The following is a 26,012-nucleotide window of genomic DNA, read 5'->3' as shown; positions in this document are numbered from 1 at the left end:
TTACCATTCCAGTATGTTCTAAACAACTTTGCAGCTTGAGTTCTACATTAGCCTACCTTATACTTTTTTCTTTTTTCTTTTTTTTTTGGCTGCACCACACGGCTTACAGGATCTTAGTTCCCCAACCAGGGATCGAACCTGTGCCCCTGCAATGGAAGCACAGAATCCTAACCACTGGACCGCCAGGGAATTCCCAGCCTTACACATTTAAGTTGTTACCTTCTCTTTTATTCAGAAAAGCAATAAATACTTTCTGGTTACTGTTCAAATTAAGTTTAAATTCAAAATTATGAATTTTAATGCCCTTTTACCTGTGAAACCACCTATTCTTACTTAACTGCCTTGTCATTTGTGCTTGCAAATTTGCCAGCTTCCAACCTAAACATTAGCTCATCCCCACATGCTTCCGTCCTCTCCCATGTTTAACTCTTCTCTTCTTTCTCAGTGTTCTGTGTGAAAACTTAATTTTGCAAAACTCAACTAGATTTATTGCCTGTTATACAGTGAACACTTGCAGTATGCTTACTGATTAACAAATATTTTTTTAAATGGAATGTAATGTATTAAGTAAAATGATCATATTTTTGTGTTATCATTTCCATTATGGCTTAAATATATACTTTTTTGTTTTTTGGCTGCATTGGGTCTTCATTGCTGCGTGTGGGCTTTCTCTAGTTGCGGCGAGTGAGGGCTACTCTTCGTTGCGGTGCGTGGGTGTCTTATTGCCGTGGCTTCTCTTGTGGAGCACAGGCTCTAGGCGCACCGGCTTCAGTAGTTGCAGCACGCGGGCTCAGTAGTTGTATCTTGCGGGCTCTAGAGCATAGCCTCAGTAGTTGTGGTGCACGGGCTTTGTTGCTCCGTGGCATGTGGGATCTTCCCAGACCAGGGCTCCAACCTGTGTCCCCTGCATTGGCAGGTGGATTCTTAGCCACTGTGCCACCAGGGAAGCCCTAAATATATACTTTGAAGGGATGTTTATGGTATGACAATGAATATAAGAGCATGGCATTCAGTGACTCAACATCTTAGAATTTCCTCATGCTCTGTGATAATATTTTGGTGTAATTTTACTTGTTTTCAAAGGAAAATAAGCAGAAATCAGATGATATGACCAATTGAATTAGGGCACAAAATAATATGCCAAGGAACTGAGAGGTAAAATTCTCCTCTACTGGTATTCTCTGTAAAGTTTCATCCAAACTGCAGTTGCCAGTCAATTGGACTTTATTTATCCAGTGCTAACTGTATTATATAAATTGAACTCTCATTTTGTAGATCAGTTCTTAATGAGATGTATTTATGGATCATATATTTAATTTCCCCCCTTTTCAGATTATGAACTACTATGGAAAAGGAAAAGTGAGAATTACATTAGTAACAAAGAATATCCCACATAAACCTCATCCTCATGATTTAGTAGGAAAAGACTGCAGAGATGGCTACTATGAAGCAGAATTTGGACAAGAACGCAGACCTTTGTTGTAAGTACACAGTCACAGACATTTTTAGGAATAGGATAAGCATAGAATGAATGCTCTTGATTCCTATCCATGTACATCTGTTATTTTTTAGCAGAATAAACTAATTCCTCACTGTACTTCTACTTACTATAGTATACATTTACATTTTCTTATCATTTGCATTGGAACTACCCTTTCATTCTTTATTAGTAGACACAGTCCATGATGGTAGCAGGAATACTTCTTTATTGTAACTAAAAGTAAACAAACTTATTTTATGCTGCGATTTTTTTTCTTAGTTTGAACAACTTATGAAGTATTTTCTTTCATAAATTTTTACTCTCTTTTCATTGATAGTTAACTTAAAAATTGCCAGATGTGAGAAAATCAACTGGAAAACTGGAATTATTATTTGAAAAGGGCAGTTATAAAATTAACATACAGCAATAGTTCTAAGATTTTAAAAAAGTATGTAATACTTTGTGTTTGAGGCTGCTGGATGGATCCATTCATCCTATTGGTGAGAGTGTAAATAAATATAATCTTTCTGATAGGCATTTTAACAACTACGTAGCAAAAGCCTGAAAAATATGAATGTCTCTTGAACTAGCAATTCTATTTCTAGGAATTTATCCTGAGGAAATAATTTCTAATTAAGCATGTTCAGAAATTTAGCTATAACGATGTTCATTGAAGCTTTGTTTGTGATGGCAAAAAGTTAGAAGCAATCCAGATAATAAACAAAGGGGGATTAGTTAAATAAACTGGTATATCCATGCAGTGTACTCCTATGTAGCCTTAAAAATAACCTTGCAAATATGTCTTTGTATAGAATGATATTCCCAATATTTAGATAAATAAAATAGGGCTTTAAAACAAAGTGTGATAAATAATTTTTTTAATTTTCATTTTATATTGGAGCATCGTTGATTAACAATGTTGTTTTAGTTTCAGGTGTACATGATAAATAATTTTTTCAAAAGTAAATGTGTACATACACATAGTAGTATAAACACTAAGGTATTGATAGTAGTTGTCTCTGGGTGGGAAGAATTGTGGGGTTTTATGTTCTTTTAACTGGTGTTTATTTTATAATTCATTTTTTGTAACGAACATGTGTTGCCTTTGAGGAAAAATGAAACCAATTGCAACAGGAAAAGATTAGTAGCCTCCTTAAATACTAGCAGTAACCATTTAGAAAGTATACTTTAAAAATATTCCTCTTTCAGTAACAACACAAAACATAAACTATCTAGTTATACAAACTTGGCAAGAAGTATTTCCTGCTTATATTATTTGACCTCCCAATAGCATTTTACATTGTAGATTACTCCTTTATTGGAACATTATTATTCCTTGATTTCTGATTTAGTGAGAACAAACTTTCCTGTTTTACTTCTTACTTCTCTGGCTGTTCTTTCTCAATCCTAGTTACAGGCAGTTAAATTTTTGGACTACCTTAATTATGTCCAGTGATGCCCAATAATGCCTGTTAGGGCTGTCCTACCCTTCCCCTCAATCCAAGATCCTGTTAAGGATCATACATTATTTTTAGGTGTCATGCTTATTTAGTCTCCTTTGATTTAGAACAGTTTCTTGGCCTTTGTTGGTCTTTCATGACATTAACATTTTTGAAGAGTTTAGGTTGTTTTGAAGAATGTTGTTCAATGTGGATTAGTCTGAATGGTTGCTCATGATTATGTCCATATTACCATGAATAATAATTTCATGTTAATATGAAATATTTTGGATGAGAAATCTACAGAGGTGATGCTGTATTATTCTCAAAATTGAGACACTATATTAGTTTTTTCCCATTGGTGATATTAATTGGCATTCTATTGTAAAGAACTTTTCCATCTTCCCCTACCTCAGTTGAAAAAATAACACTATAGACTCATGGATTCTTTTATTCAGTGTATTATAATTGAATGCTAGTCCATTACTAGCATTATTATTTTGATTTTCAAATTGACCCAAACTTGACCAAGGCAAGCCCCTTCAAACTGTTTCCTGTGTCCTTTTGATATGTCCCCATCTTTCTTCGAGCACTTCTTTACTTTCTGACACAGCGAAGTGTTCAAGACTTACTCGTACTTTTCTTGCCCAAGCCTTGAAATCTTCAGTTGTTTCTAAGGATCCCTGGTTTCTTTCAGTAGGGAATGGTAATAAGGGTGATTGCCTTTTTGACATATTCTCTTAAATAGCTCAAAAGCACCTCAAATAGAATATGCCCCAAACTATGATCTTACCCTGATCATATATACCTCTTTCCTCTCAAAATTGGTCTTCCAGTGTACCTTGTTTTACTAGTTGCTGTAAAAGCCCCAAACATAGGTGTCATCCTTGACACCTCCTCACAGAGGTGCACACGTTGAATTCACTAACAGGTACCTCCTAAATAGGTCTTGAATCTATCCACTTCTCTCCATGACTCCATCACCAACATACTAATTGATCAACTCTCTCCCATCATAGGTTCCTGTGACATAATGTGTATCTCCTTTATAAAACTTGTCATGATTTCAGTTTAGCATCTTGGTGTGTGATTACTTCATGTCTGTTTCACTAGAAAAAAAGTTTCAGCAAACTTTTTCTGTAAAGGACCAGACAGTAAATATTTTAGGCTTTGCAGGCCCTGTGGTCTCTACTGTACCTGCTCAACTCTGCTGTTGTGGCATGAAAGTACCTGTAGATAATATGCCAACAAATAAGTTTGTTCGAGTAAAACTTTATTTACAAGAACAGGTAGGTGGTGGGCCAGATTTAGTCCATGGGCTATAGTTTGCCAACCCCTGCTCTAGACTGTAAGCTCCACGAGAGGAGGGATTGTATACTCCCATTACTTACCAGAGTTTTTGGTACGTAGTAGGAACCCCAGAACTTGTTGAATGACTATGAATGAATGAGTAATTGATTCAGATAATCTCTGTGATCCTTGGTTTCCTCATGTCAGAATTTCAGTGTGTGAATAGGAGTCAAATATGATTATTCAGATGAAACTGTCAAGTAGTGTATAAATATATAAAAACAAAGAGTTCTTTAAAATCTTTTGTCAAAGAAAAAGTGAGAACCAACCTAAGAATCTTTCAAAGAAGTGGAATACTTTTGAGGAAGACAATCATGATTTCAGGGTTTCGAGAAAGGATTACAAGTTCAAGATTGACTTTTTAATTATTGGAGGCAGAAGAAGGAAATGTTAAAGATATTTTAGGTGCTAACAAAATCACAGGTGTGGTGAATGTGAAGAGCATGAACAATAAGACAACAGTGCATGGAGGGGGCAAACAAGGCAAGCGACCTCCTGGTGCAAAGGGCCATGTCAAGTTTGAACAAATAGTAATGTTAGTATAACCAAGTTTTGCTTCCTTATTCACACCCACCCAACTTTAATGATGTCATGGTTTTTCCATGTGGGAACAAGTATGACTGGTGGTGGTAGGGGAGTTCCCCCCACCATCATCTGTACTACACATATGCAAATTAGTAATATTTGTAGCAGTTGAGAAATTTTCCATAAATGACATTTTGAAACTTTTGTTAAATATTATTGTTGGTATTAAATATCTTTCTAATGAAAAAAATATGTAGTTTGATGCTTTCTTATGATGAATGATTATTATAACTTCATATGATAAGGCACAAAACATATTCCACTGCTGCTGGCCGTGAAGTCATTTGAAGTCAAAAACCAGATGTCCATGGAGTGGAGAGGTTGAGGTGTAAGAGGATTAGCAGGCACTGTAGCGAACTGCAGAGCCCTGTATAAATGGGGCTGCAGGTGCTTAGCTCCAGCCAGGTGTTTCTGTGCCAATCTGCTGTTGCCAGACCTTTAAAATGTTCAAGAGAAGCCAGAAATCCAGAATGTTTATATGCAGTTACCTGGTTTTTAAATGTTGGTAGTCTACGCACATTTTTTAAAAATGTAGTCAACACTTTTATGAGCTCAGCAAAACTATACCTGTAGGTGTCAGCCTGTGGGCATCTTTTTACAACTTTTGCTTTACATTATCAAATGTACAGATTTTATTGATTTGATTATGAATTCATTTGGGAGGTGAATTTTAGCTTTTTGGTGTTGCTTTCCTCTTAATCTTTGTCCACTTTGGTATATTTGACGCAGGAATATTAGTAAGATCTAACCATAAAATACTGTATGTAAAAGTGATAAAGTATACACTGCTTTTCTTTTAACAGTTCTCTTAGAAATATAGCCCCATTTTTTTATCCTCACATCTTTATCATAGCAATTGGAAATGTACTTCATGTTTTTAATATCTCCATCTGACATTATGATGACCTTTCAGTGCTGGTTTTATGCTTGATTTTTGCAGTATCCTTTAATAAAACCTCATTTATGTGTCCTTGTATTCAGCTATAAGGAAATTTGAAAGTTCTGTGTTTTCCTTCTAGTTTTCAAAATTTGGGTATTCGATGTGTAAAAAAAAAAGAAGTAAAAGAAGCTATTATTTCAAGAATAAGGGCAGGAATCAATCCTTTCAATGGTAAGTATGTTTGATTTAATTAATTCTATTATTTGGATATTGACTTATTGTGATAAATGATTTCTATTTGTATCTTCAACCTGTGCTTTAAAAGCTATCTTAAGTTCTGTGTTAACTTATATACTTGTCTTACACCTGTAAATGAGGATTAAAGTATATTTAAAATGCTTCAGTATTGAAAAAAAAAATCTTATTCACACAAGGCTTTCTACTATCAGTGAAGAGTTTCATTGTTTTCTATAAGAAAACCCTCTCAAAAATATTCTGATTCTTTTGGAATGTGGCCTTCCTTTTGCCACTCCAGCAGACGATATATACTCCCCCCTCTGAATATTGAATAGGCACTGTGGTTATAAGGTATTGGAGTGCATTTAACTCAAGGGCATATTCAACAGTGAAACTTAAACTAATCCCAATGTGGAAGTAGTATAGAAATAGTAGAGGCTATACAAAATATTTTCATAGTATATTTGTGTGTACGGCTAGATATTTACTGTTCAGTGGATTTTGTTGGGGATGGCACTGTCTGGTGTAGCACCTGGTAATGATGCCACAATTGCTACAGAATAGGTGAGGGCTATATTTCTTGAATAGAAAAATGACTACCAAGCTGACACCCTACACTACAGTGGTCTCCATTGTAAAGTCATCTGCAGCCACTTAAATCTGCATGATTCAGGTATTGAACAACTATAAAATTTTCAAAGAATAGATTTCTTTGTCATATTTAAGATATCCTTATATTGTTAGTTTGTGTTTTTTGTGGTAGTTTAAAAATAATTTCAGGGATATGATGATAATTTAAAGAATATCCTCATAGACAAGTAGTGTTTTTATGAATTATAAGGTCTGCATCTCTTTTCTCTAGGTCTTTATTTTTCATACTATTTAGTATAACGCAAAAGTTCCCTTCTTTCTCTTCAGTATTACTCACTGTAAGAGACTACTGTTAAATTTGATGTAAAGTTTTCTAGAATTTTCTTTATACATGTGTCATGTATATATATACACACACATGTATTTTTTATACAAATGGAGTCATGTTACACTTCCTAATCTACTACTTCGTACTTTTCACTCAGGAATATATCTTAAACATCTTTCCATATTAGTACTTATAAATCTAGTTTACTTTTTAACAGTATTCTGTGGTTTGGGTAGGCTTTAATTTGTTTATCTAGTCATCTATTAATAAACATTTAAGTTATTTTCAATTTACTAAAAAAACTCCATTGAATATAGACTTTGAACTCTTGTGTGATTTTTTAAAAAAAAATAAATTTATTTATTTATTTATTTTTGGCTGTGTTGGGTCTTCGTTGCTGCGCGCAGGCTTTCTCTAGTTGCAGTGAGCAGGGGCTACTCTTCGTTGTGGTGTGTGGGCTTCTCATTGTGGTGGCTTCTCTCGTTGTAGAGCATGGGCTCTAGGCACGTGGGCTTCAGTCGTAGTGGCATGCAGGCTCAGTAGTTGTGGTGCATGGTCTTAGTTACTTAGTTGCTCTGTGGCATGTGGGATCTTCCCGGACCAGGGCTCAAACCTGTGTCCCCTGCATTGGCAGGCGGATTCTTAACCACTGGGCCACCAGGGAAGTCCCACTTGTGTGATTTTTTTTTTCCTTAAATATTTTCTATGCCTTCATTTCCTTATTTATAAAGTAGAGATAATAATAGTACCTACTTCATATGTTGTTATAAGAATTAAATGAACTAAAATATGTAAAACACTAATTATGTACTAGGAACTATTCTAAGTGCTATATGAGTATATGTTATTAATATCATGCCTTGTTCTGGATTGGTAAAAACAAAAATCAGAAAACCCCCCAAACTTCCACAGATGGCCCATCTGCCTTTTGACTCCTGCATTTTCCGTTTTAATGCCCTTTCCACTGGAGTCAGGAGATCTGGATTTGAATTCCAGCATTGCCACTTGTACATGCTACGTGACTTGGGAAAGTTAAGTAACCAAAGCTTTGGTTTTCTCTTCTGTAAAGCAGAGATTAAATAAAATAGTGTACATAAAGTACTTAACATTTACTCCTTGAATTACAAATAATACTTAATAAATGGTAGCTATTATTTATAATCTCCTTGTTTTATACTGCATTATCCCTGTTTCATACTATGCCTAGACTTGATGGCCACTTTAATTTAAAAGTTGGCCTTTTACTTTAGCAATAAATCAAAATTTTAAATGAGCATACTCTTGACCCAGAAATTTTCCACTTTTGAAAATTATCCTAAGGAAATAATACCTGGTGGAGCTAGGATTTGAAAACAGGTAGCCTGGCTCTCAGGCACATTGCTTTATCTCAACTATGCTTGTTGTATTAACTGTTGTATTAACTCCCCGCCCCCACCCATTAGAATAATCTTAGAACAGTGCTTTATTATTGTGATTATATATTATTATTGATTATTGATATTATATTATTATTGATTATATTAATATAATCACTATATTATTGTGATTAAAAAGTTGCAATGGCTCCTTAAATAGTTTAAAAACGAAATGGCCCTAAATTGGAAATCTTCCACATGTAGCTCCAACATATCTTTCCTACCTTCTTGTCCACTGCTCCTCTTCATGAACCATTCTCTATTCCAGAAAAACTGTTTTGTTCATCTACCCTGACCATCTCTCAGTCGTCTCTGTTCTTCTCACTACCATTGTAGGAATGTAAGCTTACATCAGTTTTTAGCCTGGACTGTTATTGATAGCCTCTAAACTTGTGTTCCTGCCTCTATTCTAGATCACCCTCCAAGCAGTTTATACACTCTACATCCAAAAAGATTCTTCTGAAACCAATATGAATCAGTTCAGAACTCTGCTTATTATCCTTCAGTGACTCCACATCATCTTCACCAGTGACTCTCAATTTGCATGTGCATAGGAATCCCTTAGTACTTGCTAAAAATGTAGAATCCAGGCCACATTTCCCCTAATTTGATAGGTCTGATGTGGGGCCTTGGGCTCTGCATTTTAAGAAGCCTCTGGATCCGTGTTTCTTAACTGCAGCTCACAGTAGGAAATAGATTTTATTTGTCTACTCAATACATACACATGCACACGTACACACATAGATAAAAAACAATATTCTTACTACATGCAGTATACTCTCTAATCCATTCCTTTCCATTTGATTTTTTTTTTAAAGTAAATGCATGTCCAACCCAGTAAATTAATTTTATGACCAATGGGTCCTAAACTCTTAGTACATGCAGTATGCTTTCTATTCTATTCAATTCCATTTCTTTTTCTTTTTTTTTAAGACAATGCTTAATGAAGCCACTAAATTAATTTTATGACCATTGGGTCTCAAACTACAATTTGAAAATCTCTGCCCTAGATGATTCTAATGCAAGTGATCCATGGACCACACTTTGAGAAACCCTGATATACTTGCTAGATTCAGTTTCTCAAGCATGGCATTTAAAGCCCTTCATAATCTGATCCTTGTTTTCCATTCCAGCGTCATTTCTAGCTGTCATCCTCTGCCTCAACTTCCTGTCCGTCCTTCCCCTAGCACTGAGTGTACACATGCCATCTGAACTTTTGGCCATTCTGAATTACTTGTCATGTTGGAAGAGCCATATTTTTTCTTGCTACTGTGTTCTTATACGTGCAGTTCCTAGCATGAAATACCTTAATCTACATGGTGAATTCTTTCTGCTCATCCCTCAAGTTTAAGGGACACTTCTTTCAAGCTATCTGTGACCTTCTCAGAGCAAAGTATTCTGTTTTCCCAAAGTGCTGTACATATTCTAATATGGTTAATCCCCCTGAAAAAACTCAAAACCCTAAAAACTAATTAAAATAATCTGAACTCAGCTATAGACCTTTCTTGGTTGTTTATTCTATGCTATTTTCAGGATATACTGTTAAATTCTACCACTTATGTAGGAATTTGTCAGAGCTGAACTGACACTTTTTTATAGATGTATCACTTAACACAGGAAAATTATACTGGTAAAGATAACAAGATACTAGCCGACTTTGTGTTATATCTTTATGATATATAGAAACAATGGAATTGGAAATGTTTAGCAGAATAGGGTCTACAAATTCTGGTCTATAGACTATCTCATTATGACAGTCTGTTCCCTAAAGATCAAATATGTGAAAATGCAAAGACTATTAAAAATTATTTTTACTTTGCATGTATCTAGGATGTTTTAAGGCGAGTCCTTATCTTTCTTGCCATTAGTTCTTTAAAACAGGAACTGTCTCTTGCAGATAGGGACATATAACAGTCAAGTAGTATTAAACTTGAGGCTTCATGTAAAATACCTGTTCAAATTATCTAATAACGTGCTGAAGTCTAAATTGTGTGAGGAATTTATTTAAGGGCTCCATTATCAAATTTTAACAGTGTCCATTTAGCTGGTACCAAAAAAATGTCAGTTAGACTTCATAGGGGACTCTTACTGCAAAAGCAGGGAAAAATTTTTTAATTGTCACTTTCTAACTATGTATTTAATGACATATAAGGAATTCTAATATTCAGTGATTAAAATCCATAAGATTTTTACAATAAAGTATTTGCAATTCTGTTTTATTAGTCACTTTACTTTTTTTCCATGTACAGAGGACATTGAGTTGTTGTGAGAGCACAAAGGCTGTTTTGCAGTTGGGTTTGGGGGGATTATTTTATTTTGGTAGTCTGAAAGAGAATACAGTTTAAAAAGACAGGTAGTCTCTTAACAGATTCTTGTCTCTAAAAGTCTGGTTTAATACAAGAAAATAAGAGCCTTTCCTCACCACTTAAAACTTAAAGCCTAAACAGCAAGAAGAAAAAAAAGCTCTTGTGTACTTCATTATCCTTCATTGCAGTCATTTTAGAAATCCTTCTTTATTACACTGTGCAGAACTTGGGGCACTTTTATGCCTTCAGTACTCCTTGAACATACTCCCATTATAACACTTTTCACGTTACATTATGTAATTTTAGTTTATGCATCTGTTTCTCATCCAGACACTAATCTCACTAAGGGCAGGCTGTCTTTTCATATCTTTGTCTAGCATTTGTTTTAGCACATAATAGAAGCCCAATAAATACGTTGAAAGAATGAGTAATTAATGATAGACTGCTATGACCATTTACCTTTTGCCTGGCACACAAGCGCTTAAATGTTAGCTTTTATTATAACTATACATTTTAAGTAACAGAAATTAAAAGAATTATAACTAAACTTTGGTTTTTTCCCCTTAAATAAGATATAGCTCTTAAAATTGTTAATCTATATACTGTACATTTTTGCTCTGTTAATTACTTTTTAAATTTTAGTAATATTTAGCAATAATTAAAATTTTAGAAAAGTCACATCTCTAGAGCTAGTAGGTGTTATAATTGATATAAAAAATTTAATCCCTACTTTGAAAACAAATAAATCATGATCATATCTTTTTGATAAAAATGAAATTCTTATTGCATATACACTGCTCTTAGGACTAAGGAGTGACATTTATTGCTAAAGATAGATTAAGGAGAATAATTGTTACCTTGTATGTATCTTTTTGATCACATATAAAGGGAAATTTTAAACTAGTTTAAGAGAAATTTAAGAGAATTTGATTGGTCTCATGCTTTCTTTTGCTAGATTTTTCAACTATCATTTTTCACATTGCAGAATTTTTAAAATAAGACATTCTGTATCATGCTATATATTTAAAAGCCTACTGCAAGCATTATCTAAGTGGAGGAAACATCCAGAGCATTCACTTTAAAGTTAGGAATGAGAAAAGGATGTGCACTCTTGCCACTTCTGTTCCACATTGTACTGGAGATTGTAACCAGTGCACAGAGCTGATCAAAAATGAAGAAATAAAACTGTAATTATTGGAAGCTATTATTTACAGTGAAAACTCGAAAGGATATACAGATTATTAATATAATGTTTAAAAGGGTGAATGCATTGTACAATTAACATACAAAATTCAGTTACATTTCTATACATCAGCAGCAAATAATTAAAGAAAATATTGTCAGAAAATATAAAATACCTAGCAACAACTCTAAGAAATGATGATCAAGATTTCTTTAGAGAAAATTATAAAATTTTATTATGAGATAATAGAGAACACCTAAATAGATGGAGAGGTATATCATATTCTTTAATATCAATATTATAAACATTGCATTTTTTCCCAAATTGATATATGGTTCAGTGAAATTCCAAACAACTCCCAACAAGATTTTTCACTAAAGTGATAAGATGATTCTGAACAGGAAAAGGAGGATAATTTATAGAGGAGGAATAGTGATGAAAAACTGACCTTATCAGATATTAGGGTTTATTCTGAAGAAATACTTATGAGATATTAGGGTTTATTATGAATAAGTACTAATTAAGTAATATTGGGGTAACAATAGGCAAATTGACCAGTGGAGTAAAATTGAGAGCCCAGAAACAGACTTAAGAAAATATGAAACTTTAGTAAATGACAGTGGTGGCATGTCAGATCAAGAGAAAGGGAGGAAATACTTGATAAGCAAAGCTGGAAAAAATGATTAAGTTGGATTCCCACCTCTCGCCATATATAAAAATCAGCTTTCAAATGGATTAAAGACTTTAATGTAAATCAACACTTAGAAAACTCTTAGTATAAAATATTGGTAAATAGATTTTAGTCCTTGGCTTATATAGAAAGACAAGACACAAAGTGTTTTCTATAAAACAGTTGATAAATTTGATGACGTTTAAAATTTCAGTTTACTGTATTTTTCAGTTCTAGAATTTTGTTTGGTTCCTTTTCCAATAGTTTCAAGTACTCTACTAAACTCTCAATATTGTCTTTAACTCCTTACATTTATTAAGTGTAGTTATTTTAAATCATGTATCTGAAAACTTCATTATTTGGAACCTTTGTGGTCTGTTTCTATAGTCTGTTGTTTTTCTTTTCTTTAAAAAAAAATTACTTTGTCTCTTCTTATGCCTGCTTATTTAAAATAGAATACCAGTCATCCTATATGCAAAGTTGTTTAGGTCCAGGGTGTTTTCTCCCTTCAGAAGACTTTCTTGTGGTGGGTGGCTTGTCACACTAGCAGTCCCAGATCATCTAAAATTAGTGAATGATTTAGGTGAGGTCTGGTATCTCTGCATCCAGTTCACCCTTACTCCTAGGGTATAGCTCCTCCAGAGCCCCAACCAAAGCACTGGGCATTTATCAGATTCTCCATCCTTAGCAGACCCTGAACTCCTTTATTTTTTGCCTGTAGTCTATTGAGAGTTCAACTTGGTTTCTCATCGTCTTAGCTACCTCTTACAAAATTGGCAAGCTATATCTGGAAAAAAGAGTCCTCTTATTCTGAACTTACCTCTCTGGGTTTCTGTGATATTGTGATTTATAATAAATATATCTTCATTCCCATTCCTGGTTTATTAATGAGTTTATTTTTCTTTTATGTGCTATTTTAAAAGATTTTAAATAAACTTTTCTTGAGGTCTCATTTACATACAGTAGGATCCACCCAGATATATGTAACACCACCACAATCAAGATAAGGAATATTTCTACAACTGCCACTATTAACTACAAAATTTCGTTGTCCACTTCCCGGTCAATTCCCTCTCCCATCTCTGGCTCCAGTCAGCTATTAATTTGCTTTCTGTTGCCATCAATTAATCTTTTCTAGAATTTTCATATAAATGGATCATGTGGTATATATTTTACATCTAGTTCCTTTTGCTCACATAATGTTTTCGAGATGCGTACATTTTTGCGTATATATCCATAGTTCTTTTTTATTGTATAGCTGTCACAGTTTATCCATTCACATAGGTTTGTTTTTAAACTTGTCAGTTTATTTTTGTGTTTATTGATTACTCATCTTTGGAATTGGGAAACACTAATGTCTTCACCTCTAAATTTATAATGCTATAAAAAATTATTTTGAAGAGGTAGATCTCTCATTGCATACCTAATTGTGCCAGGAGAGTATGCTGCTGTGGTACAGGTGTTTGTATCATAACATTTGACCTTTTAGTTGTACAAATATGTTTTTGTAGGCTCTTTGAAATGCTAGGCTTAAGATTGCTGACAATGGAATAATTTTTAATGTTGTGATAGCTACTGAGTGTAGTTTAAAAAAAAAACAGTCAAAAGTACATATGGAGGTTCCTTAAAAAACTAAAAATAGAACTACCATATGACCCAGCAATCCCACTGCTGGGCATATACCCTGAGAAAACCATAATTCAAAACGAGTCATGTACCAAAATGTTAAGTATGGAAACACAAAAGACCCCGAATAGCCAAAGCAATCTTGAGAACGAAAAACGGAGCTGGAGGAATCAGGCTTCCTGACTTCAGACTATACTACAAAGCTACAGTAATCAAGACAGTATGGTACTGGCACAAAAACAGAAATATAGATCAATGGAACAGAGTAGAAAGCCCAGAGATAAACCCACACACATATGGTCACCTAATCTTTGATAAAGGAGGCAGGAATGTACAGCGGAGAAAGGACAGACTCTTCAATAAGTGGTGCTGGGAAAACTGGACAGGTACATGTAAAAGTATGAGATTAGAACACTCCCTAACACCATACACAAAAATAAGCTCAAAATGGATTAAAGACCTAAATGTAAGGCCAGAAACTATCAAACTCTTAGAGGAAAACATAGGCAGGACACTGTATGACATTAATCACAGCAAGATCCTTTTTGACCCACTTCCTAGAGAAATGGAAATAAAAACAAAAATAAACAAATGGGGGCTTCCCTGGTGGCGCAGTGGTTGAGAGTCCGCCTGCTGATGCAGAGGACGCAGGTTCGTGCCCCGGTCCGGGAGGATCCCACGTGCCGCGGAGTGGCTGGGTCTGTGGCCCATGGCCACTGGGCCTGCGCATCCGGAGCCTGTGCTCTGCAGCGGGAGGGGCCGTGGTAGTGAGAGGCCCACGTACCACAAAAAAATTAAAAAAAAATAGAAAAATGGGACCTAATGAAACTTCAAAGCTTTTGCACAGCAAAGGAAACCATAAACAAGACCAAAAGACAACCCTCAGAATGGGAGAAAATATTTGCAAATGAAGCAACTGACAAAGGATTAATCCCCAAAATTTACAAGCAGCTCATGCAGCTCAATAACAAAAAACCAAACTACCCAATCCAAAAATGGGCAGAAGACCTAAATAGACATTTCTCCAAAGAAGATATACAGATTGCCAACAAACACATGAAAGAATGCTCAACATCATTAATCATTAGAGAAATGCAAATCAAAACTACAATGAGATATCATCTCACACCAGTCAGAATGGCCATCATCAAAAAATCTAGAAACAATAAATGCTGGAGAGGGTGTGGAGAAAAGGAAACACTCTTGCACTGCTGGTGGGAATGTGAATTGGTACAGCCAGTATGGAGAACAGTATGGAGGTTCCTTAAAAAACTACAAATAGAACTACCATATGACCCAGCAATCCCACTACTGGGCATATACCCTGAGAAAACCATAATTCAAAAATAGTCATGTACCAAAATGTTCATTGCAGCTCTATTTACAATAGCCAGGAGATGGAAGCAACCTAAGTGTCCATCATCGGATGAATGGATAAAGAAGATGTGGCACATATATACAATGGAATATTACTCAGCCATAAAAAGAAACGAAGCTGAGTTATTTGTAGTGAGGTGGATGGACCTAGAGTCTGTCATACAGAGTGAAGTAAGTCAGAAAGATAAAGACAAATACTGTATGCTAACACATATATATGGAATTTAAGAAAAAAAATGTCATGAAGAACCTTTACCATTGTAAAGCAATTATACTCCAATAAAGATATAAAAAAAGATGTTAAAAGAAGATAAATAAATAAATGTATGTATGTATGTATGTATGTAATAGGACTAAATACTGCAAGTAAAAGATCAATATTATCAGACTAGATTTAAAAAAAAAAAGGTACATTGTCATTTTTATTAGTTACTGCTAATTGTAAAGAATTGGGGTTTTGGCCTTCCGTGTTGGCGCAGTGGTTAAGAATCCGCCTGCCCATGCAGGGGACACGGGTTCGAGCCCTGGTCTGGGAAGATCCCACATGCCGCAGAGCAGCTAAGCCTGTGTGCCACAACTACTGAGCCTGCGCTCTAGAGCCCACGAACCACTACTGAGCCCGCGTGCCACAACTACTGAAGCCCGCGTGCCTAGAGCCCATGCTCCACAACAAGAGAAGCCACTGAAATGAGAAGCCCGCACACCGCAACGAAGAGTGGCCCCCACTCGCCGCAACTAGAGAAAGCCTGTGTGCAGCAATGAAAACCCAACACAGCCAAAAATAAATAAATTAATTAATTTAAAAAAAAAAAGAATTGGGGTTTTAACTGTTTTCAAACTTAGTGTTTCAAATTTCAATACTTTCTGAAAACTAAAAATGTTCATATAATTTAATATGTGTATTTCATGCTTTTTAAAAGTACGGCTATGTTAGTTATGGTTGATTGCTGCACCTTATAGTATCTTAAAAAAGGCAGTAATATTCTCCTTTGGAACTGGATTTCTTTTAAATAGCAATTTAACAAACTGTCATTATATTCTGTAATAAAGAATGTTTAAAAACTTTTTTTTCAGAACTGTAAAATTTTCCTGCTGTAGCTTTTTTTTTTTTTTTTAAGCAAACCTAGTTTGCACATAAAATTTCTTATGGAAACTAGCTGACTTACCTCCTCTAGTATCCTCTTGGTATTTAATCCCTAAAATATTGATCTGAGTTTTTGTAGATATTCCTGTGTATGTCATTTTTATGCAAAACATATGTAAAATTTTCTAATAGAGTTCAGTTTTTAAGAGCATAGGCTCTGGATTCAGTGGCCTGAGTTTGAATTCTTCTGTGCCACTTCTTAGCTGTGAAATGTTGGACAAGTAATTTAATTTAATTTTTTTTTTTTTTTAGTAAATTGATTTATTTTGGCTGCGTTGCTGCATGAGGGCTTTCTCTAGTTGCGGCGAGCGGGGGCTACTCTTCGTTGTGGTGCACGGGCTTCTCATTGCAATGGCTTCTCTTGTTGTGGAGCACAGGCTCTAGGCTCACGGGCTTCAGTAGTAGTGGCTCGCAGGCTCTAGAGCGCAGGCTCAGTAGTTTGGCTCATGGGCTTAGTTGCTCCGCAGCATGTGGGATCTCCCCAGACCAGGGATCGAACCTGTGTTTCTTGCATTGGCAGGCAGATTCTTAACCACTGCGCCACCTGGGAAGTCCCAATTTCATTTCTTTAAAATCAGTTCCTCATCTGTAAAATGGAGTAATTCTTATATAGATTTTGGAGATAATTTACAGAGTCCTTAATACATGACTGGACTAAATACATATTTGTTGAATTAATGAATGAATGCCTATTCTCTATTGTGTATAACCTGCAACCATTTTTGTAAAAATTTGATTTATGTCAAGTTTGGATTCTGCTCTAAATTTCACATGACTGGGGTAGTTACTTCCTGACCATGGTCATAACTTAACAAATTATGTTGGATAGTGACTATATGATGAAAAGGTTAAAAAGCAGTCTTGAGATTATGTACCATTCTATTTTTGTTAGGACAGATTTGGATGCTACTAAAGGTTATAGGCTATATTGGGCAGGGAGGAGGCCTTAGCAGGATTTTAGTTCTATGTGACTATTCTGTATTCTTAAAAATATATATACTTTTCAGTCTCTGAGCAAGAGCTGCTTGATATTGAAGACTGTGACCTCAATGTCGTGAGATTATGTTTTCAAGTTTTCCTCCCTGACGAACGTGGTAATTTGACAACTGCTCTACGTCCTATTGTCTCTAACCCAATTTATGACAACCGTAAGTAATTTATTTTCTTGTATTTGTAGGCTTAGCTCTTTAAAATGATTTTTTAAAGTTTTTTTGTAATTAGAAAAAGTGTTCATTATAGGAAAAATTCAAACATTACCGGGTAGACGTTATTTATCTGAAGTAGATGATGAGGAGAGTAAACCTCCTATACATCTCATCCTCCAAAGATATTTCACCGGCTTCTTCTTCATATATATACAAATACCTTGTTTCATCATCATCACCATCATTCACACAATATATTTTTGGCAACTTTTTGAAAAATCGTCATTGATTTTTTTTTTTAACTTTTTTTTTTCTCCTCTTAGCAACATATCTTGAACCTCTTTACCTTTCAGGTACCTTATTCTTTTCGGTAGCTGCATATTTCCGTATATCATAATTTTACTAAATCATTACCCTATTACAAGACATTTGGTTTGTTTCCTTCTCAGTTCTTTTCTTTTTGCTTTAGCAAATTGTTTTGCAGTAAATATCCCACATGTGCATATCTTGTGCAAATGTCTCTAGCATAAATTTGTAGAAATGTTGGCAAATGCTAGATCAAAGGATATGGATATTTATAGTTTTAAAAGATTATGAAATTGCCCTCAAATATTTGTGTGTTTGTATGCTCTTATATATGCACCCACCAGTGGTGTATGACTATACCAGTTTTACATGTAGAAGGATAGTGGGACATAGAACTATAAAGATAAATCAGAATATCCTCATCATGGAGAGCTTTGAATGCCAGGGAATTATTGGAATAATGTTGACCAGATAATAGGAAGCATGAAAACTACATTGCCACAGGGTTATGGTCATGATTTAAAAAGACTAATCTGATGACAGTGTATAGGATGGATAGGACGAATCAGAATTTAGAAGCAAGGAGATTTAATTAGAGGACATGTCATTGCCTAGAAATGAAGTCATAACACTCTAAACCAGGGGACAGATGTGGATAATTAAGGTATTGAGTGCCCTTAATTTATTTATACTCTAAAGCTTTTATCTATCCTGTAAGTTGTTTTCCTAAAATTCTCCATCAGAAAGGAATAAGACATATTACTAAGGTAGCAACCCATTAAAAATATCCTTTATATTTAGGTGCTCCTAATACTGCAGAACTAAGGATCTGTCGTGTAAACAAGAACTGTGGAAGTGTCAGAGGAGGAGATGAAATATTTCTACTCTGTGACAAAGTTCAGAAAGGTATTTTGTTGTTGTTGTTTTGTTTGTTTCATTGAATTCAGAATATATTTTAGATTGATAGATACATTTTACTTTCTTTTCCCATTGTTACTTGCTTTCGTATTCACTAGATGACATAGAAGTTCGGTTTGTGTTGAACGATTGGGAAGCAAAAGGTATCTTTTCACAAGCTGATGTACACCGTCAAGTAGCCATTGTTTTCAAGACTCCACCATATTGCAAAGCTATAACGGAACCGGTAACAGTAAAAATGCAGTTGCGAAGACCTTCTGACCAGGAAGTTAGTGAATCTATGGATTTTAGATATCTGCCAGACGAAAAAGGTATGACTTTTTCATGGTAATGTTTTATATATTTCTTGAAGTTAGTCCTGCTAAGAACATTTTCTTGTAAGATACACTTGAATACAGTTGTGTTTATTCATAATTTATGTTTCTTTTCCTGAAAGTTTTTGGTTGATTTTTGACTGATCTTTGTGACCTTTGAATCTCTTCCTTAGGAAAGGTATCTGGAATAATTTCAAAGTATTCTAAACTGTTTATCAAAATTTGTTTTACATTTGAGATTCTATTTTGGTCCTTATTGTGCCCTCTTGATAGATGGCATACTTGCCACTCAGAAAGTGGTCTCCATTTTGGTCCTTATCTGCCATTATTGCATTAATTGACATTGGTGACTTGTAGGTGTTATAAGAAAACAAGATGAATATTATAAACTATTTTTTACTAAGAAAAATATCCTTTATTACGACTTGGGATGTAGTTTGTGACACTTATAAATCCATCTTATGTACATTTATTTAAAGCATTTTCTATGTAGGAGTAAAACATCTGTATATTTATTAAAGGAGAGGAAGCATAATCCCATGATGAATCACGTTTTCTCGGTTTCTTTCTAACCAGATACATATGGCAATAAAGCAAAGAAACAAAAAACAACTCTCCTTTTCCAGAAACTGTGGCAGGATTGTGGTAAGAATATTTTGTCATTGTTGTTTTTAATAAATTTATTTATTTATTTTTGGCTGCATTTGTCTTCGTTGCTGCCCGCGGGCTTTCTCTAGTTGCGGCGAGTGGGGGCTACTCTTCGTTGCAATGCGCGGGCTTCTCATTGCAATGGCTTCTCTTGTTGCAGAGCACAGCCTCTAGGTGCACAGGCTTCAGTAGTTGTGGCACGCAGGCTCAGTAGTTGTGGCTCGTGGGCTCTAGAGCGCAGGCTCCGTAGTCGTGGTGCATGGGCTTATTTCCTCCACGGCATGTGGGATCTTCCCAGACCAGGGCTTGAACCTGTGTCCCCTGCCTTGGCAGGTGGATTCTTCACCACCGCTCCACTAGGGAGGTCCCTGAACATTTTGGATTGATTTGTATTTAAGTAAATTTGTTTTGTTTTGTTTTGTTTTGCTTTATTCAGTTTTTCAAATTTTAACTGATATACTGTTGTTTTTCAAATTACATTTAATAATGGAAAAAATTTATCATAGGAGTTAATTTTCCTGAAAGACCTAGACCTAGTCCCCTAGGATCAACTGGAGAAGGAAGATTCATCAAAAAAGGTATTTTATTCCCTATAGAGTATTCCTTGTGATTAGAGAGACCAATGCTTTGCACAGTATATTGGAATTGCATTCTTAGGAATGAAAACTGCCTCTTTGATTTATTCCACTCCTACATATTTTTTATGCTATGAATATTGAATGAATTGATCTCAGCTTCCGAAAGACCTGTTGGCAACTATGATTATGTTTTGGGGATTTATTGTTTGAGAAATTACATTTCATTCATATGGTGGTAATTTTACTAATTACAGTGTGTCGTGGAAGAAATGATTTCGATCTGGCCAGTTGCCTATCTTTATTTATTTATTTGTAAAGTTTTACTGGAACACAGCTCATTTGATTGCATATTGTCTATGACTGCTTTTCTTGTACTATAGCAGCAGAGTTGAGTAGTTCCAACAGAGGTTATATGGCCCACAAAGTCTAAAATATTTACTCTCTGGCCCTTTATGGAAAAAAAAGTTGCCAAATTCTGGTTTAGATCATTCAACCAGGGTTAATTAGAAGTCTTTTTTTCTTTTTACATTCTTAAATCAGAGCTTTTTCTTGGTTTAATATGTACAGCAGTCATATAACATGTAAATAAATACAGACTCGTTCATTTTTTTTCTGACTGGGAATTTTGTAGTACCTTAGAGTGAGTAGTATCTTAATATAGCTTGGAAATTTATGTAGATTTTTAAGTCATCCCTAATGAATGTTTCCTCCATCCCTCCATATTCTCCTAAAGAGGAGAATATGAAATGATTTTGAATATTTAGAGGCCCATTAACTGAAATTCTGATATTTATCTTTCACATTTCAAAAATACCTTTATAGGGCCTCAGAAGCTAGATTTCCACATTTAACTGGAGTGAAATTTTCAATGCCAAAGTAACTTACCAAAATTATTTTATAGGTATTTGTAAAACAATTAGTATTAAAGAATTCAATTTTGGACTCGTAATAATTTTTAGTGCTATTTAACATTTCTATTTGAAGTGTTACATTGGTTTCCTGTAAAATTTTTTATGTGTTTATGTAATTTTAATTTAGAAGTAATGCTTTTTATAATTTTGTTCATTTCCGTTTTGTACAAATACATTTCCTCCCCCACAGAACCAGTCTTGTTTTCGCATGGTGCAGTTTTGACAGAAACGTCCGGGCCAGTTTCAAGTCAAGCAGAATCCTACTATTCCTCATCTGCGCCCATCTCCAGTGCATTGCCACATCATGCTTCGGCCATACCCACAATGGTACCTCAGCCTTCTTCAAGCTGGTCATCAGTGGCCCACGCCACCTCACGTTCAGTCAATACAAATTCACTGAGTAGTTTTTCGACAGGGACGCTTTCCTCTAATTCACAAGTTATCCCACCATTCCTGGAAATGTCTGTTGTGAGTGATTTGAATGTGTCTAATGCTTGCATTTATAACAATACTAATGACATAGGCAGAATGGAAGCATCATCCGTGTCACCAGCTGACTTATATGGTATTTCTGATGCCAGCATGCTGCCTAATTGCCCTGTGAACATGATAACGCCCAGTAATGACAGCATGAGGGAGACTGATAATCCAAGACTTGTGAGCATGAATCTTGAAAATCCTGCCTGTACTTCAGTGTTAGACCCAAGAGACTTAAGACAGCTCCATCAGATGTCCTCTTCCAGGATGTCAGCAGTCGCCAGTTCTAGTACTACTGCTTTTGTTTCACAGTCAGAGGCATTTGAGGGATCTGACTTTAATTGTGCAGATAACAGTATGATAAATGAGTCAGGACCATCAAACGGTACTAATCCAAACAGTCATAGTTTTGTTCAAAATAGTCAGTATTCAGGTATTGGCAGTATGCAGAATGAACAATTGAGTGACTCATTTGCATTCGAATTTTTTCAGGTTAACTTGTAAGATATAAATGGTGATTGAAGAATTAAATCCCTTTAAAGGTAACCCTTTTGATATTACCTTTATAAATACAACATTATATATTTCTCTAAGACTATACTACAGTATATCGTGGACCCTTGAACAACACGGGTTTGAACTGTGCGGGCAGGTCCAGTTAATACTCACATTTTCTTCACTAAATATGTAGTGCAGTACTACACGATTTGAGGTTGTTTGAATTCATGGATGCAGAAGACATCCATGGAGACAGAGGGCCGACTGTACGGTTTTTATTTTTTTTGGTGGTACGCGGGCCTCTCACTCTTGTGGCCTCTCCCGTTGCGGAGCACAGGCTCCGGACGCGCAGGGTCAGCGGCCGTGGCTCATGGGCCCAGCTGCTCCGCGGCATGTGGGATCTTCCCGGACCGGGGCACAAACCCGTGTCCCCTGCATCGGCAGGCAGACTCTCAACCACTGCGCCACCAGGGAAGCCCGAGTGTACAGTTTTAAACACAGAGTTTTCACTGCACGGAGCGTCTGCACCCCAACCCCCGTGTTGTTCAAGGGTCAACTGTAAGTATAACTTCAGGTATGTAGGGGATTCCTCTAACAGGCAGTCTTGTCTTGGGAGCTTCTTGTTTTGCTGGCAGAGAATTTGTTGGGATATAAAAGATGAATGCTCAGTGCTTGAAGCTGCAGCTAAAAGAGAAGGATGAACTCATTTCCCAACTTCAGGAAGAGTTAGAAAAAGTCCAGCATTTACAGAAGACTTTTGCTTCAAAAGTAGATTAATCCACACAGACTGAACTCCTAGGCTATGATGCATTGTGGAATCCTACATACAAAGAAAATTTATGTAAACCAGTGTATGATGAATCTGTGACATGTTAAATACTGAATAAAATCAATTTTTCCATTAAAAAAATCCAACTTTGGGTATGTAGAATACAAAGTTGGAAAGTCATAAAAGGAAAATTCCAAAATAGAAATTTAAAAGAGCTTTACTGTTTCTTCTTTTGAAACATGTGATCTGATACTGTGTGTGGTGGGAATTCTAGCATGAGAATCCTGCCACATTTTCCCAGGACAGACTGAGGAGAACAATAGAGCAAGCCTTCAGTTTTTCCAGCTACATCGTTTTATACTTCTTTTATAATGTATTAATGTATTCTTAGTTAAATGAATTAACTGATATTTGCTTTTAAGCAAATTTAAGGTAAAACCTGTAATGGCTATGTCATTGGAAAAATTAATTCCTTATTATTTTTGAGGCCAATGGGCCAAAGGTGACCCCTAAGGGGTTTTCTGAGGCTTTCTGGAGTTTCTTAGATTTACATGTAAATCAAAATTTCTTTAAAATGTTAAGTTGGGCAGCAGGCAGTTGAAGTAAGCTTTCAAGGTATGGGAGTTCCCTACATTTTGAAGTATTTAGATCCATACCTGTAAAATTGCTTATGATTTTAACTTTACATCCATGTTTTTAAGAGGAAGAAGTTTTCTTGGACCTGTCCTCTTTGTTATGTGTCCGAACTCACTGTGATCTCATCCAATTTCATGCTGTCAACTCCCAAATGTTACCCCTAGCTTAGACCCACCCCTTGAACTCCAGTCTTGGAGCTTATGTGTGTGTGTAAAACTGCTTATTTGACATCTCTACATAGAGATGTAATTAAAGCTCAAACTCAACACATCCAGAGCTGAGTTCTTGATCTTCCCTCCCAAACTTGCTTATCCTTCAGTCTTCCTCAACTCAATAAATGGCAATGCCATGTTTCCAGTTGCTCAGGTCCCAAACAGTGGAGTCATCTTTGCTTCTTTTTTTTTCTTTTATCTCTCATATCCAATCCATCAGCAAATCTGGTAGGCCCTACCTTCAAAATATATCTTAAGCTGCCCACCTCTTTTGACCTCTGATATTAACATCCTATTCCAGACCACCATCATCTCTTGCATAGATTGAATTATAGCCTCCAAAAACTCTCTTCATACTTGTGCTCCTGCCGTCTGTTCTCCCTGAAGTAGCCACAGTGATTATTTTTAAAAGAAATAAAATCATATTCACTTGCTCAAAACCATCCAGTGGCTCGCCATCTCACTTAAAGACCAAAATCCTTAAAATTAGCGGGCCCACACTCCCTCTCTTACCCTCATTCACTACCATTTTCCCCTTCTCATTCAGCTCCAGGCACTCTAGCCTCAATGCTCCTCTTCAAAAACACCGAGGACACTCCTGCCTCAGACCCTTTGTACCTCCCTGGTGGTGCAGTGGTTAGGAATCTGCCTGCCGATGCAGGGGACATGGGTTTGAGCCCTGGTCCGGGAAGATCCCACATGCCACAGAGCAGATAACCCCGTGAGCCACAACTACTAAGCCTGCATGCCTAGAGCCCGTGCTCCACAACAAGGGAACTAGTTGTAAAATAAACTCAGTTGTATGTGTACCTCATGCCTTACATCCTTCAGTCTCACTCAACTGTTATTTGATCAAGGCCTTCCATAACTATATATACATTGACACTCCATGTCTCCCCTCCTTTACATTTGTCCATAGCACTTATCATGATCTGACTTTACTGTTTGTTTGTTTATATTTGTTTTCCCATACTGGAATATAAGCTCCGTGAGGGCAAAGTTTTGTGTTTTTGTTGAATCCCACATTTGTAGAACAGTGTCTGCTTCCTGTTACGCACTCAGTACATATTTACTGAACATTCAAAGTACTACTAATAGAACTTCGGTTTTTGAAAGAAAGAATAGCTTTAATTATTAGATGTTTATGATTTTTATAGTTCTGCTTCATGTGACATTGAGTTTATTATATCAGAATCATGTACATTCAGGTTGATGACTAATAATGGTGACCCAAATTGTTTGAAAGCAAAGTAATCCCAGTGGCAAAATGACTGTAGAATTTGGACAGTAATCTTAATTGTGATGGAATCATCATGATGCTAAGTAACTTGCTAAAGATAAAGACCTAGTTTATTTTACAGCTAGAATGTACGTAAATGTTGAGCATATTTCTAGCTAGAAACAATGTGTCTTTTCACTTATGTGTAGTATCCAACCAAACCATAAATTTACTGGAACGATTAAAGCTAGTCAATTTTGTCAAAATGGGGAATGTGTGAATGTCATAAAAATTAAAATTCTGAGTTGAATGATTCTGGGAAATGAGAAGGAGAGCATGATAAGACTTGGGGTCAGAATAGTCTGGAAAGAAAAAGATTAAAGACACCTAACTATCATTAATATTTCTTAGAAATTATGATTTCAAAAAGAAATACTTCTGTTGTATAACTTTAAAAATCATAAGCATATAACATACTTTAGTAGAACTTACCAGGGAGAAAAAACATGAAGGCATTTCTTCCCTGTTCAAAATATGTATCCAATACTCAGCCATAAAAAGAAACGAAATTGAGCTATTTGTAATGAGGTGGATAGACCTAGAGTCGGTCATACAGAGTGAAGTAAGTCAGAAAGAAAAAGACAAATACCGTATGCTAACACATATATATGGAATCTAAGAAGAAAAAAAAAATGTCATGAAGAACCTAGGGGTAAGACAGGAATAAAGACACAGACCTACTGGAGAACAGACTTGAGGATATGGGGAGG

The 26,012-nt window shown here is 35.6% G+C and overlaps 1 protein-coding gene across 2 annotated transcripts in view; it reads left to right on the top strand.

The window, feature by feature from the left end:
* REL (REL proto-oncogene, NF-kB subunit) overlaps positions 1-25,022 on the top strand; it is a 37,044-nt gene extending 12,022 nt beyond the window's left edge. For both annotated transcript variants that reach the window (XM_019942759.3, XM_033838486.2), the window contains 8 exons: positions 1,333-1,481; positions 5,874-5,965; positions 17,619-17,759; positions 18,864-18,968; positions 19,079-19,291; positions 19,871-19,939; positions 20,449-20,520; positions 21,622-25,022. In XM_019942759.3, coding sequence (XP_019798318.2) covers positions 1,333-1,481; positions 5,874-5,965; positions 17,619-17,759; positions 18,864-18,968; positions 19,079-19,291; positions 19,871-19,939; positions 20,449-20,520; positions 21,622-22,412 — 1,632 coding nt within the window. In that variant the 3' untranslated portion in view covers positions 22,413-25,022. The remainder of the gene's footprint in view (positions 1-1,332; positions 1,482-5,873; positions 5,966-17,618; positions 17,760-18,863; positions 18,969-19,078; positions 19,292-19,870; positions 19,940-20,448; positions 20,521-21,621) is intronic.
* The last annotated feature ends 990 nt before the right edge of the window (positions 25,023-26,012 follow it).

Source organism: Tursiops truncatus, chromosome 14 (genome assembly GCF_011762595.2).
Source record: "Tursiops truncatus isolate mTurTru1 chromosome 14, mTurTru1.mat.Y, whole genome shotgun sequence".
Taxonomy (NCBI): domain Eukaryota; kingdom Metazoa; phylum Chordata; class Mammalia; order Artiodactyla; family Delphinidae; genus Tursiops; species Tursiops truncatus.
This window is presented reverse-complemented; position numbering and strand designations above follow the sequence as displayed.